This window comes from Bidens hawaiensis, unplaced genomic scaffold, assembly GCF_021521415.1.
Source record: "Bidens hawaiensis isolate Kalapana, Puna unplaced genomic scaffold, B.hawaiensis_p1.1 tig00012229_1, whole genome shotgun sequence".
NCBI classification, from domain to species: Eukaryota; Viridiplantae; Streptophyta; class Magnoliopsida; order Asterales; family Asteraceae; genus Bidens; species Bidens hawaiensis.
The window spans coordinates 240,268-253,802 of NW_027491988.1; the positions used below are offsets into that span (position 1 = coordinate 240,268).

The 13,535-nt window shown below is 35.1% G+C and overlaps 1 protein-coding gene and 1 pseudogene across 1 annotated transcript; one reads left to right on the top strand and one right to left on the bottom strand.

Moving 5' to 3' along the window:
• Positions 1-4,448: 4,448 nt before the first annotated feature.
• On the top strand, positions 4,449-6,935 carry LOC143540387 (DUF724 domain-containing protein 1-like; annotated as a pseudogene).
• A 1,241-nt stretch (positions 6,936-8,176) lies between these two features.
• LOC143540388 (aspartic proteinase 36-like) lies at positions 8,177-11,417 on the bottom strand. Its single transcript, XM_077033468.1, has 11 exons — positions 11,403-11,417; positions 10,280-10,707; positions 10,035-10,191; positions 9,888-9,970; positions 9,705-9,801; positions 9,555-9,627; positions 9,272-9,469; positions 9,053-9,174; positions 8,869-8,970; positions 8,699-8,796; positions 8,177-8,593 (listed from the first exon to the last, which is right to left on the bottom strand). Exons 1-11 carry the CDS (start codon positions 11,415-11,417, stop codon positions 8,425-8,427), a joined length of 1,542 nt encoding a protein of 513 aa, XP_076889583.1. The 3' UTR covers positions 8,177-8,424.
• Between the last annotated feature and the right edge of the window lie 2,118 nt (positions 11,418-13,535).

The following is a 13,535-nucleotide window of genomic DNA, read 5'->3' on the forward strand; positions in this document are numbered from 1 at the left end:
AAGGACCGAACCAAAAAACGAACTTTTGTTTAAAAGCTTTATTGTTAACTTTTTGAATGTAAAACTTGAGTATTATTATTTATAAGTTATTTTACAAGTTCCATGGTAATTGGGTATGTGGTAACCATCCTCGGTCTTATTCCAAGTCAAGGACCGAACCAAAAACCGAACTAAACCGAGTTCACTCGCTTAAGACACACAAGTGTGTTTTTAGCCACCAAAACTCATATTTTTCTTCAAGATTATATTTTAAATCAATTTTAGTTAGTTTCTAAACATACTTGGCATGTCGGTAACCAACTTGATCTTATAACAAGTTCGAACCGATAAGGTCATAGACTCGCTTAACGAACGTTAAGGTTCTTCACATACATACTTGGTTAAGTCTATTTTGATTTTATTGAGTTATCTCATAACATTTATTATTTTGGGAAGTTAACTGTGAGCTTGGTCAATTATCAAGTCTCGAACCGACAAACCCGAACACTCGTTTAAACCTCGTTTTGGGTATTCGTATAACCAAGGGTTTTGCAATATCGCATTTTAACCCACATTATTACTTAACATAGGTTGAGTAAAAAAAGAAAAAAACTAATGAATAGAATACCGAGACCCGGTTCGAGTAAATTTATTTTACAAAACTCGTTTCTTTAATTTCTCAAATATTTACATTTTAAATCCTAAACTTTATTTATTTACTTTATTTGTCATGTATTTTATTTTAAACCCTTCCAAGACTACCTACTAACACAAGACCCGTTTAATTGGATTAGTTGTTGTCCAAAACTATGAAAAATTGCTTATTGTCATGTATTTTATTTGTCATGTATTTTATTTACTTATTGTCCAAAACTATGAAAATTGCTCACCAACCTTCGTGTTGACAAACTCTATTTTATGCAATGTTACAGGTTTGACGTTAGCTTGATTGGATTACTTGAATAAACTTATTATCTTGGCTTTAGGATATTAGAAAATAAAAGAACAAGTTATTTGCTTATCTATCTATTTGGCATTTTGTATGAACAATTGTTGTGTTATTTATGATGATATGGATTTAAATGAGTTGTTTAAATATTATAACTTTATAGTGTCATTGTGCAATGAGCAATCATGTCGCGCCTCGACGTTTCTGCCTTCATTGGTCGGGGTGTGACAGAATATCAACATGTGGAATATCGGCCTTAAAAACAAACTCTTGAGCAATATCATCAAATATCTGTTCCTGGGTCTGAAACTCAGTAGTTGATTGAGTGAAGTCAACGTGAATCTCAGGAACTGTTGACTCTTGTGGTTGTTGTTGGCTTGTTGTTGGTGTTTCAGATTCATGAATCAGAATGCCTGATCTTGGATCTCTTTTCCTTCTTTAACATGGAACTAGATCAGCATCTGAATCTTCTGGCCTATTTTCATATTGGTTTTCAGCAACTGTCTGAGGAGGCTTCAAAGCAGTTGACTGAAGTAATTCTTTAAACTTCTCAAACTCTAGTAACTGTTCAGCAGACGGAGCAGTCTCCGTATACGGTGTTCAGACTCCAATTATTGTACGGGAGTCTCCTCATCTTCATCATCAGAAATAATTTCAAGAACGGCAGTATGCCTCTGAACTGGCGCCACATGCTCTTCAGCAACCTGAGCTGTCACCGGGACATTCTCTGTTTCAACAAAGTGGCCGAACTTAATAAGCCCATGAATGCCTTGATAGACGACCTTTGCTCCTTTTCTTGATTGCTTCATCAATATGTAATTTTCATCAATATGTAATCCCATCTTGAACTTAATAAGCCCATGAATGCCTGTCAGCCCTTTTTTTTCCTGTTCCCCTGCAGCTGCCGGCATATCTTTGGATATCTTTTGCTTTTGTTTTCTTGTGCTTTATAATATCTTTTGCTTGATTTGTTGAGATCTTTTCCTCTTTTCTAGGGATTGTGTTCCCTAGGGTTTGCCTATAAATTAAGCTATTTTCTTAACACTTCACACACTACACTTAAACACTCCCCATGAATGTGTTGATTAAGTTTTCCATGTAATATGTAATTTTAAGTAACATTGTAATATAAACGTAGTTTTATTAATAATATATGATAATTTTATTGTGTATCATATTTTGTTTATATTTTCTTAAATTGGTCAAAATCTAATATGTCTATTTTTTTTAGTAAAAAGTTTGGACCACTGTAACCATTATCTTTTCCAAATTACACTAACATTAATATTAAATTTATAAAATAGCCACATTTATTTGGCATAATATATTTATGATGGTTTAAATAGAAATTAGTTTAAATAATTTCTAATTCCATAAAATGAATTTTTAACACATATTGTTGTGACATGCTAAATTAAATAAAATATATAGGATTACTTTTTACAACAAATTAATTATTCGAGGTAAAACGATCTAATTTATGAATATTGTTATATCACGCAAAATTAAATAAATATATAGGATTATTTTCATAACAAATTAATTATTTAAAGTAAAACGATCTATTTTATGAAAATTTGAAAATGTTTAAGTGAATGAAACAAAATAAGGAGCCCTTTTATATAGTTTTTTTTTTGTCAGATGGTGTTATGTTCACTTAAATGAATCATTAATTTTGTGATTTTTAAAATGCATTTTTATATGTGAGTTAAGGACAAACATAACATTTATTTAAAATAATTTGACACAAATACAAAATTTACAAATTGTTATACACACACACACACACAATTGACACATTCAGATAAAAAAGCTTCTGTTTAAGTTTAGAGAGGATAGTTTCCTGCTGTAGTTTGGTTTTGCAATGATCATTAACAAAAGTCTAGGCCAGTCTCTAGCAAGAGTTGGTATACTTAAAAGACACGTTATACACATGGTCAACTTTTTGTAGATTTATCAATAATGAAGAGTAGAGACGAACAAAAATAAATACTTATCTTTGATAAGCAAGAGAAAGTTGCAAGCAAAGCAAAAAATATTGTTTTTAAGTAAAAATTTGTATTTTGAAGTTTATGTTTTAAAGTTTAAAATTTTGTTTGTAAACATTCTACTATGTAATGTCATTTTTTTGTAAGTTCATGACTTTCAATATTATATTTTTGCCCGTGTAATACATGGGTCAATAACATAGTTTATTAATAATAAATTTAAATCAGGCCACAAGTCCAACTCTCGTTTAAAGCCCGAGCCAGCTTATTTAATTAGTAAATAAACTACATTATTTATAACTATGATAAATCATAATTCCGTCATACTATATTCGTCATTTACCAGTTAAAGAATTTAAGCGGATTTCAGTTCGTTGCCGTAACTCTTACGGGTCGTAACTCGGTCGACCGCATCAAATTAATTGAACCGGTCTACTATTTCCAACAGTCTCCCACTTGGACGACTTTCGATTAATATCCTTAACGCAAACAGCCGGCGGTGCTCTAGCTACACATGGTGCCCCCAACAAGTTATGACACTTTAAAGTAATTAAATCAAAACATCTTGGAATACACTATTGCAAGACAATGAGCTTATGGTAATCTTTGTCATATATCCTTTCTGTGTAAGATATCAATTGAACAATGAGACATGGATCAGATTCAATCTCATATGGCGTTCAATTATTATTGTTCTCGATCTAGAATCAAAGTGGTCCAATTAAACACACAGTAAGTTTGGGTGAGGCCTCACACTTCACCAGTTTGAATCAACGATGACGCCATGATGTCTAACTGTTACATATAATGTAAGAGTACAGAATCCCATCTTGAATACATAAATACCCACTGAACTTCAGAACTACTCCCAACCAATGCATTTATGATTGGCAGTTACGCAACAACAGTTGACACTAATAAAAGAATATTCTTTGGTAAACGAAAGTTCTAGTGTGTATCTTATGTCAGAGGATACTAAATGAGTATACCAATATTAAGCATCTTATGACTAAGATCCATGAATATGATTTAATAGGAGTTACATCCGACGTCATTCATAATGAGGTCTGTGAGTTTGATGAAACCAATGACCGATTTTAAGGGTCTAACCGAACAATGAGCAATCATAATTGCGACGTGATCACCAGGATCCGTGTTTAAATACTCGCTGAATCACACGGACACTCGTTTAATCTCTATAAACTGGATACATGCTTATAAGTTGTAACAATGCCAGATTATTCATACCCATCAATACACACATTTTTATTTTATTAGTTTTTTTTGAGAAGTCATCAATACACACATTTAACGTTGTGTTTTATAACAAAGACCAAGCATATATTCGATTATATTAATATTCTTAGGTGAAATCATTTAAGCCATGAAGATTCGATAGCGAATATCACGGGCTCATACATCAACACTGCTCACTACTCCCTGCTAGCTATCGTCCCCATCAAACCCAATCAAACCAAAACCCCCATAGCCTCGTTCCATCTCAAAACAAAGCCCCATTTTCAAAATTCAAAATGTCAAATTTCACTGTAGGCTCCACCGTCGAAGTAGGCAGTGACGAGCCCGGGTTCTACGGCGCATGGTACACCGCCACCATCGTAGACGAACTCACCCTTAACAAATCTTCCGGCAAGAAATCAAAAACCCGGAAACAAACCGGGTTCGTAGTCAAGTACGACACGTTGCTTCAAGACGATAATGCTAAGGAGCCGTTGACGGAGGTGGTGCAGCCGTCGTTGGTACGGCCGTTGCCTCCGAATAATGCGGGTGAGTTTGAGGTGTACGATGTGGTGGATGCGTACCATAGAGACGGCTGGTGGGTGGGTGTGGTGAAAGATGTGGTGTTGGATGGTGAGATGAAGAAATATGTTGTGTTGTTTGAAAACCCACCTGAGGAGTTTGAGTTTGAGAAGAATAATTTAAGGTTTCACGTTGACTGGGTTGACTCTTGCTGGATGACCCCACCAAAGAAGGTATGTTTGTTTCACGTGTCTAAACGGGCTTTATTTGAGGCTTGGTAAGAGTTTGAAAAAAGCTTGGGTCGTTTTGAGCATTTTATCCATCTGGTTTGAGTAGCTCATGAGCGGTTCGACTCGTTTGCACTTCTTTTACTGTAAATGTTATTTAAAATCCTCTACACTCGAGGGGTGTAGACGAGCCGAGCGGAGCCCGGGTCGCTTAGCTATTGCTTGGCTCGAAAACTAATCGAGCTTTATTTGAGGTTCGGGCTCGAAAAAGCTCGGGTCGTTTCAAGCATTTTATTGATCCAATTTCGAGTAGCTCATGAGTGGCTCGGCTCGTTTGAAAAAGCTCGGGTTGTTTCGAGCATTTTATCGATGCGATTTTGAGTAGCTCATGAGCGGCTCGGGTCGTTTCGAGCATTTTATTGATCTGATTTCGAGTAGCTTGCGAACGGCTCGACTCGTTTGCACCCTAATTATGCTTTTACTGCAGATGTTAATATGATTTCATGTATTTTGAATCCTCATAACATTAGGGCTTGTTTGACTATGAAAGTCAAATGTTGATGTAGTTAATTACTTGAAGTGTAGATACCAGATGAAGAATTGGGTGATGCAGATGCTGATTCAGGCTTCACTACACCAGCTAAAAAGAACAGTTTAAGTAAACAGCCGGTGAGTCCATTAAAGTGTACTCTTCGGTCCGACCGACTTGTTATTTTTAGCGATTTACTGATTAAAGTCTTGAAATGTGCAGGAAACTAATCCTGATGTAGTAGTTACTTACAGCAGGAGTAAAAGAAATGGGAATTTAGTCGAAAACGGTTCACGCGGGAAAAGATTCAAATCTTTAGCAGGCGTGTTACATTTGTATACAATTGATTGTTTCTTTAACATGAAGTTATATTTTGTGAATTATTTATGGTATAGGTGGCAAGGGAAATGCAAAAGCTATTGTGTCGGTTTTGGAAACAAGTGGATCGGATGATATTGGTGAAGATTCATTACCAGTAGGCAGTGTTTTAGCACACTAAATTGTAAGTTTGTAACTTAACTAATTCACATTTGTTGTTGTTGTTGTTGTTGTTAACAGCGAACCCGTAAGGCAGGGGATGGAAAGAGCCGAAGAAAAAGTGGAAGACTATCAAAGTTGTCGGCTAATAAAGCAATCGGTTTACTAAACAATACTGAAGACACTATTAATCTTGATGAGGCGCCTCTATCTGTGTGGATTCAAGGCAAGCATTCGCTATCAGTTTTAAAAAGTAAGCTTTTTTTAAAGACATAACTAACATGATTTCACATTTTGGTAATCATATTGTTTTGTAATTTGATTAATGCTGGTTAATGCTTATAGAAAGTTCTTGTTTACCTCCTCCTGGCAACTCACCGACTCAAGCCATGGTAGTCGCCAGTGGTGGTGGTTCTCGAACCAGAACCACCACTACCACCGCTGACTACCAAAAAGACTGGCCATTTATCAAGCGAGCACAGATCTGGAACCACATTGAATCACTTGAACTATACCAAACGCCGCCGCAAAGGCCACACTTTTCACCGTTGAAGAAGATGAGAGAGGATATTCGTGAGGGTTTAGCCATTGCTCAGATGGTGACATTTGGTAGTACTATTCAAAGGCTTCCGGGCTTGCAACTGAGTGATTCGGTTGACATAATCAACTCCAGTTTGGAGACTTTATGTGAGCTGGAGACTCATGGGTTTGATGTAGGTTCCATCCGGGCTCGTTTAACAGAGTTGGCTTTGTTGAAATCTAAAGCTGGCCCGTGTGAGATTAGGCGGAAAGAAGTTGAAAGTGAGCTGGAAAAGAGCAACGATGAAAAGTGTCGAGCCGAGAAAGAGTTGGATCGGTTACAAGTGGAGATGCAGGTGTTGAAAGAAAAGACTGCGCAAGTTGTTGCTGTGCAGAAAGCAAAGGAAGAAGAGGTTGTGAGATTGAAAACAAACTTGGATCTTGTTTCGAACGAAATCAGCGAGTGGGAGGTTGCTTTTGAGAAACTTTGTAAGAAAGATCTTGTGTAGGATTAAGGAAAATGGTTAATCTTTGCAATGGTTTTTTTGTTAAAAGTATTAATTAACCCTCATGTATCTATATGCTAATGTGAAAACTTGTTAATGTTGTTGCTACTGGTATCTTCTAGACACGCGATAACCTTGTTTGGTTATCACTCGATATGATATATTGACCCACATATGATATTTTGTTTATGTTTTTTCCCTTGACAGTTGAGGCCAAACACGCTAATTTCAATTTGAATATTAACTTGAATTCTCAGATTAACAGGTAGAAGACTGAGATATCAAATATCTCACATGCTTCACAAATGATCTAATATCTCGTGATTTGATTTCATCATCATCATCGTACTCAGTAAATCTCATCGATAGCAAAACTATGGTAGGGTCTGAGGAGGGTAAGATGTAGACAGCCTTTTACCTCTACCCCAAAGGAATAGAAAGGCTGCTTCCGGTGAGACCCCCGGCTTGATGGTAGTTTTGCATCAAGCCTTGGACATAAGGCGCATAACATTCAACCACCGGGACATCGGCTGATTGGTGCGTGTACCCTTGTCTTTCGGCTATCAGCGCCACCACATGATGCCTGATTAACCTTCCGTCACTTTTAACGTCATTTTCACGAGATTAGTAAAATAACGTCAAAATTAGTGCAATTTCACTTTTGCCCACCCGAGGGTTCACACATGTATACATTATATGGGCACACCCGCAAGCAGGGCGTACGATTTGATTTCAAAAGATCAAATTAACATGTAAGTTTAAATGTTGTTATTATGTTATTAAAATGTGTCGGTCAAGGGTGTTATCTGAGCATTGTTTGCTTTCAAGTCATGGTTTATGTTGGGAGTCCGAGTCTTGTGGTCGTTGCATTTTTCTCATTAGTCGTTCATTTAATGCTGCAGTCATTTCGTTGTTTAGTATGTGAAGCAGTACTTATGAGTCCATCTAGTCTTGAATTCATGTAAGCCTGTAATTGTATATCTAACTCTTAAGCCGGAAAACATGAGCCGAATCATGCAACTTTCTAGCCGTGTAAATGGTTCATATATAAAATCGTTAAATCATTTAAAATTCAACCTATTATGTCACATTAATGCCCAACCGTACATGTAATCATAAGGCTAACACACCCTGTCCAAATACAATGATCGGCAAGCTGACAAAGTAGTAACGGCACCAGGACATTAAATACGAGGCAACAACTCACAAAAGAAAATTATTTTAACTATAAAAACAGGTAGAACAAGATTGAAAAGTCTGTGATTTATTTTACTTTTATCTTAAAAACTATAAAGTTATACACATAATAATAATTCAATCATGTTTATGTACACTAGTTTTATGAAAGTTATAACAAAACATGATTGATTATTATGTTATCGGTATTAATAAGCGAAACCTTAATCACCTTGTTAGCAATCATCCGGGAATCCATCCATCCATCCATCTACCGCCACATGTCAATATTTCATTGCACGTAATTTATTTGAGATCACAGAGGCTGAAGTTCTTGTTCACGCATGCCAGAATCAACAGGCTTGTAGAGATTGCCAGTTAGGCGTCTATATCTCCCAAGCCGCCACATCACCAGAGCCAAAAATCCAAAAACTAATACTAGAACCAATATTATGACCACAGCCATGTAACTCTGCCACCATGATCTACATATTATTTTCATGCAAGTATTTTAGTGTAAGTTTTGAAAAAATAAAAATAATATGCAACTGGTAACAGAAACTAGACAATAATATAGCTAATCAATATACCTATTTGGATCAGATTCGATATACCAATTGGCTATACGATGCTTTCCAAACTTTTTAGGAAGGTGTATCTCATCTTCAGCTATCTTAGCAATAATATTCTGCCACCAGATATAACAAGTAAGCTTAAAATAATAAAATTGGCAGTAATATAAAAATAAGTAAGAACTCACAGACGCATTTTCTTTGGACATATATTCAGCAGGTTTTGGTGGAGTGATGGACCATATTGTAAGGGAACCATTTGACTCAGCTGTGAAATCCAATAAGTTAACCTGAAACCATTATTTGAAGTCAATTATGACTTTATATGTGAACTGATTGTGCATAAATTAAAGTGAAAACATAAAATTTAACCTGTGAACTGTTAACATTTAACTCGATGGCAATTAACTGAGTAAGCTCTTGAATGTGGGGTTCCAACTTATGGTATTTGATATTCATTAACATGTAAAATATTATGCTTCCAACTTTTGATCCTACATGGCGAAAATAACAAGAAATGTTATCATTAAAATTTGAACAATCATATTGTGCAATACAGAACACAGAAAATTTTAAATCCATATTATGGACCTGGAGCAATATGATACGGGTTGACCATTGGAGCTGAAGAAGGAGACACATTAGGACTTGAACGTGATTCATCTGGTGAGGAAGCGGGCCCACCAGAATCATGAAGTCTTGCCCATAGATCAGAACAATTAGTTTTCCAAAATCCAATCTTGGCATGTTCACGATCATACATAACAAACATATTGCGCACGGTAATGCCTGTAACAACCATAAAATTGCACTCAAACCAACTTTGCTGATAATAAAAGAGGTAAAGAATTTGAGCAGTAAAAAGTTAAAATACCTCCTAAAAGAGTTGTTGGATCCTTTCCATTCTGAAAAATCCCGAGGCAATATGCGCCACGCACCTTTGAGTGCTTTTAATGTAGGAAACAAATGAGCATAAAATATGACTTGAAATAAAAAATGAAAAAAGAATTATATAAACACTTACCCTAAACAAGTAGTTCTCAGGGGATAATGACAACTTATGTCCTTCCCCAAAAACGAAATCAACAGACGGGAACTTTTCCGAGAGCTTTGAACCATCACTGATGTAACAAAGATGTAATATTAGAATTAGTTCCTCCTTGAGCACAACAATTGATTATATGATTACTAATTCACAAAGCAATACCGCCCAACACCAGGAAAGCAAATGTCCTTATAACTTGGATCAGGACCCTTGATCTGTTTGAAAGAACGGAGTTCTTTCGTGATCTGCATTCAAGATTAAAAAAATAAAATTATGAGGAAATTAAGGTTTTAGATAAGTGAATCTTACAGCATCCTTAAATGCAAGAAAAGCAGCCTCAGGTAGGTATGCATATGTTGTTCCACTGTCTAGAACTGTTCCATGTTTTCCATCAAACACACTTGGATTTAAAGGCAACCGCTTTCCAGCAACATGTAACTCCTTCAGCTCAATATTGTAATATGGGCTGTTGCCACCCGAGACTAGAGTAAATGTGTGAGACGTATTAAATGTATGACTTTTTTATCTATAAAAAAGATAGATGCAAAACATACCTGCGTACAGGGTCCGAGTATGCAAACACCATCCTGGAGGGTGGAGAAATTCCACCAAGAACCATGGCACCGCCCCCAATATCCATTCCACCATAGCACAAAGAAAACGAATCACTTATCACACCTCGGTCAACAAGTTGGTCAACTATGCTTAAATCACCACGGCCCAAGCCCATTATTCCATCAGCATGTTGACTGTACAGATCACCAGTTTCCACAGTTTCACAGCCGAACGTGGCCCGCTGAGGTGAAAGTTCACTTTGCTTGCCAAATGATACTATATCCTCACCAAGAACGCCACTGCTAGAACTCAATTCTGCATATTGTCTTTCGTATATGCATTGCTTCTTGTCTTCGTCACATGTGCAATCAGTATTGCATTTCACAGGTTCATATGTGGTGGATGAATCTGGATCAAACTTTGGGTCCTGGTCATAATTTATATTCAGAACCTTAAGAAGACGAGATAGATAAAATGCCTAAATAACATATGCATGCTAACGAACGGAACACCCATGAACAGTTTGGCGGGAAGTTGGTTTATGTTAAACGAACGAACATGAACACATGTTTTTCTCGCTCATTTATGTTCGCTCGTTATTTTATGTTTGTTCATTTAACCCTTTAAGTTTTTAAAAATAATTAAATATGTTAGTACATAAAAACCCATATGAACAAAAACATATGCGTGTAACTTAGATGGCTTGACGGGTCATGTATGATTTTCAAATCCCACACTTAACTTAGATGGCTTGTGTCTGTTTATGCTTGTTCAATTATGTTTCTTTATTAAACGAACGAACATATGTTTGTGTTCGGTTGATATGCCCGTGTTTGTTTGGTTCGTTTACATGCCTACATATTACATCAATCAAATAGCCCCTAAATGTTTCACGAATAGTTCAAGTTATAAAAACAACTAATAACCGAATGCATTTAAACTCTTGTGAGCTTAATTACTATACCACAAGTAACAGTCTAACAGAAAGGAGGAGTAGCAACCTGATGCTTGCCACATTGTTCACAGGTAGAGCATGGGACATAAGTAACCGTACTCCCGGTGTCCACTATTAAGGCAAACTTGTGCGGTGGAGACCCAATCCACAGCCTCGTTGTGTAATACCTGGTAAGTATTCATCATTACTTGTATAATAGTAGTAGTAATAATAATAATAATATGAATGAAATGCAATTGCAACAGACAGCAATTCGAAGAGTAAAGAGTTAATTGAATTGTTCAATGATGGCCATATTGAACAATAGGTTAGGTGAATCGTATACTTTAGACATAATAGGTTAGGTTAGGTTAGGTGTGTGGGAGGTGTGCTGTAAACAACGGAGTTCAATAAAATAAAGCCTTCTTTTCTGCTACTACTCGCTTTCATTTTATTTTATTTTATTTTATTCTTAACGTATACTTTAGACATAGGCGACAGTTACTTTATTTTTATAAATTATTTTCAAAGAAACCTAGATAAACTAATGTATACTAGTGGCGTTAACCAGCCTCACTTCGCTGCGGCACGATAATAAAACATAAAATAATATTTATGCTTTTCCAAAGTTTATATTATCGATCTCCGATGAAGTAACACTCTCATATGTCTTCGCTCTTACTTATTCTCTCATTCAGATAGCAGGTAATGAAGTAATAACATTATCGTTAAGCAGTAAGCTTTCATTTAAGCATTAACATTTGTATATAAAATATTTTGCTACTTTTTTTTGAAACTTAAAGATTTTGTTATTATAGAGCAAAACATTATAAAACTCATCATGAGCTAAAAACTGATTCTTAAAATAATAAAGGACTAAAGTCGGATATAACTCATAAGAAGCCAAAATTTTATTCGATGAAAGAAAAAGGAAAAACTTAGAAAATCATAATAGCGCGATGTAGCAATTGGTTTTCAATTTTTTATATATAGTATAAAGTTACTATTATTATTATTATTATTATTATTATTTTGGATTATGTATGCACTTTGAAGAGAGCGTCTTAAAAACTTTTGTGATATTATGTTTATCAAATTAAAATAAAAAAGTTAAAAGTATGTTTTGAAAGCTTCAAATTTACTTGTTTTATTAAATGTTATAACTATATTACCATTATTATAGCTTTATCATTTATGTTCACTCTAAACTCACATGCTAATGCAAGTTTTAAAGAGAGGTATAACTATTGTAGGTCTAGATGTTAATAAGATTGATATAAAGATTTTTATCAAATATATATAGTATTATGTCAAATAATATGCAAAGTTATCTCATGATTAACACCACATCGTATCAAAAAGAGTTAACAAAGTTGGAGGGGGAGATACATAAAGAGTGAAATGCGAATCGTGACATATATACGTGTAGGTGGCAATATAGGCTTTTACATTTTACATTAAATTAGACGTGCTATGGTAGATGAAATATAAAATGGGATTGTGAGTGAGGAGAAGTGAGGTGACGTTGCCTAACTGGTTTGAAGAACAAATGGTGTCACCAAAAGAGGAGCATCGCCCACCAAGCCGGTCAAGAAAAAAGGGGCAGCACCCTTCATCAAGGAGGGGTGATGGCGTTGTCGCTAAACATGTCCTACATGGAACTTTTCACGCTTCGTTGGTGGCATTACAACACACTCTAAGAAGTGATCAATGTTTTTTATACTTTTTCAAACTTATATTATTATAATAAGAATTATTATTATTATTATTATATATTATCATCAACAAAAACAATTTTGAAGTTTTTAAACATTTAAAGTTCAGTTTATTCTTTTAATGAAAAAAAAAATCAGTATTCATTTGACTTATAGAGGTTAGTACTTAGTAATAATAATCAAATCATTCAGTCTTTTATAAAAATTTGATAGATCGCATTTGTGTGTCACCAAGTGACATTTTCAATACAGATTAATTTATAAATCAGTTTTCTTCAAGTAATTAACAAATCTGCTTATATGAATTACCAGCAAAAATCATATGTTGCTCAAAGCAGATAAACTGTAGAAACATGATGGATCTACACAAAATACATATACCATGACATTTGATAATGATACAGAATTATCAGTTACATCCAACTGCCATCCAGATTATTTTAAACTCTGAGTTACAACCCGCCACAAAAATAACAATCTTCTAAGTTCCTACAGCCTAACATTGTCATTTCTGGTAGGTTTCTGTTGCTGAACTTACTATTATGTTAATAAAATGGCTAGAAACCAAAAAATACATATATAACATATTTTACCTCATGTAAGCCT

Bases quoted from the DNA above. Each gene is read 5' to 3' on its own strand.
- LOC143540388 (XM_077033468.1), bottom strand. The intron at 9,802-9,887 runs GTATTGCTTTGT...TTGTTACATCAG, and splicing joins TGCTTTCCTGGTGTTGGGCG to TGATGGTTCAAAGCTCTCGG. The intron at 8,594-8,698 runs GTATATTGATTA...AATAATATGTAG, and splicing joins ATCGAATCTGATCCAAATAG to ATCATGGTGGCAGAGTTACA.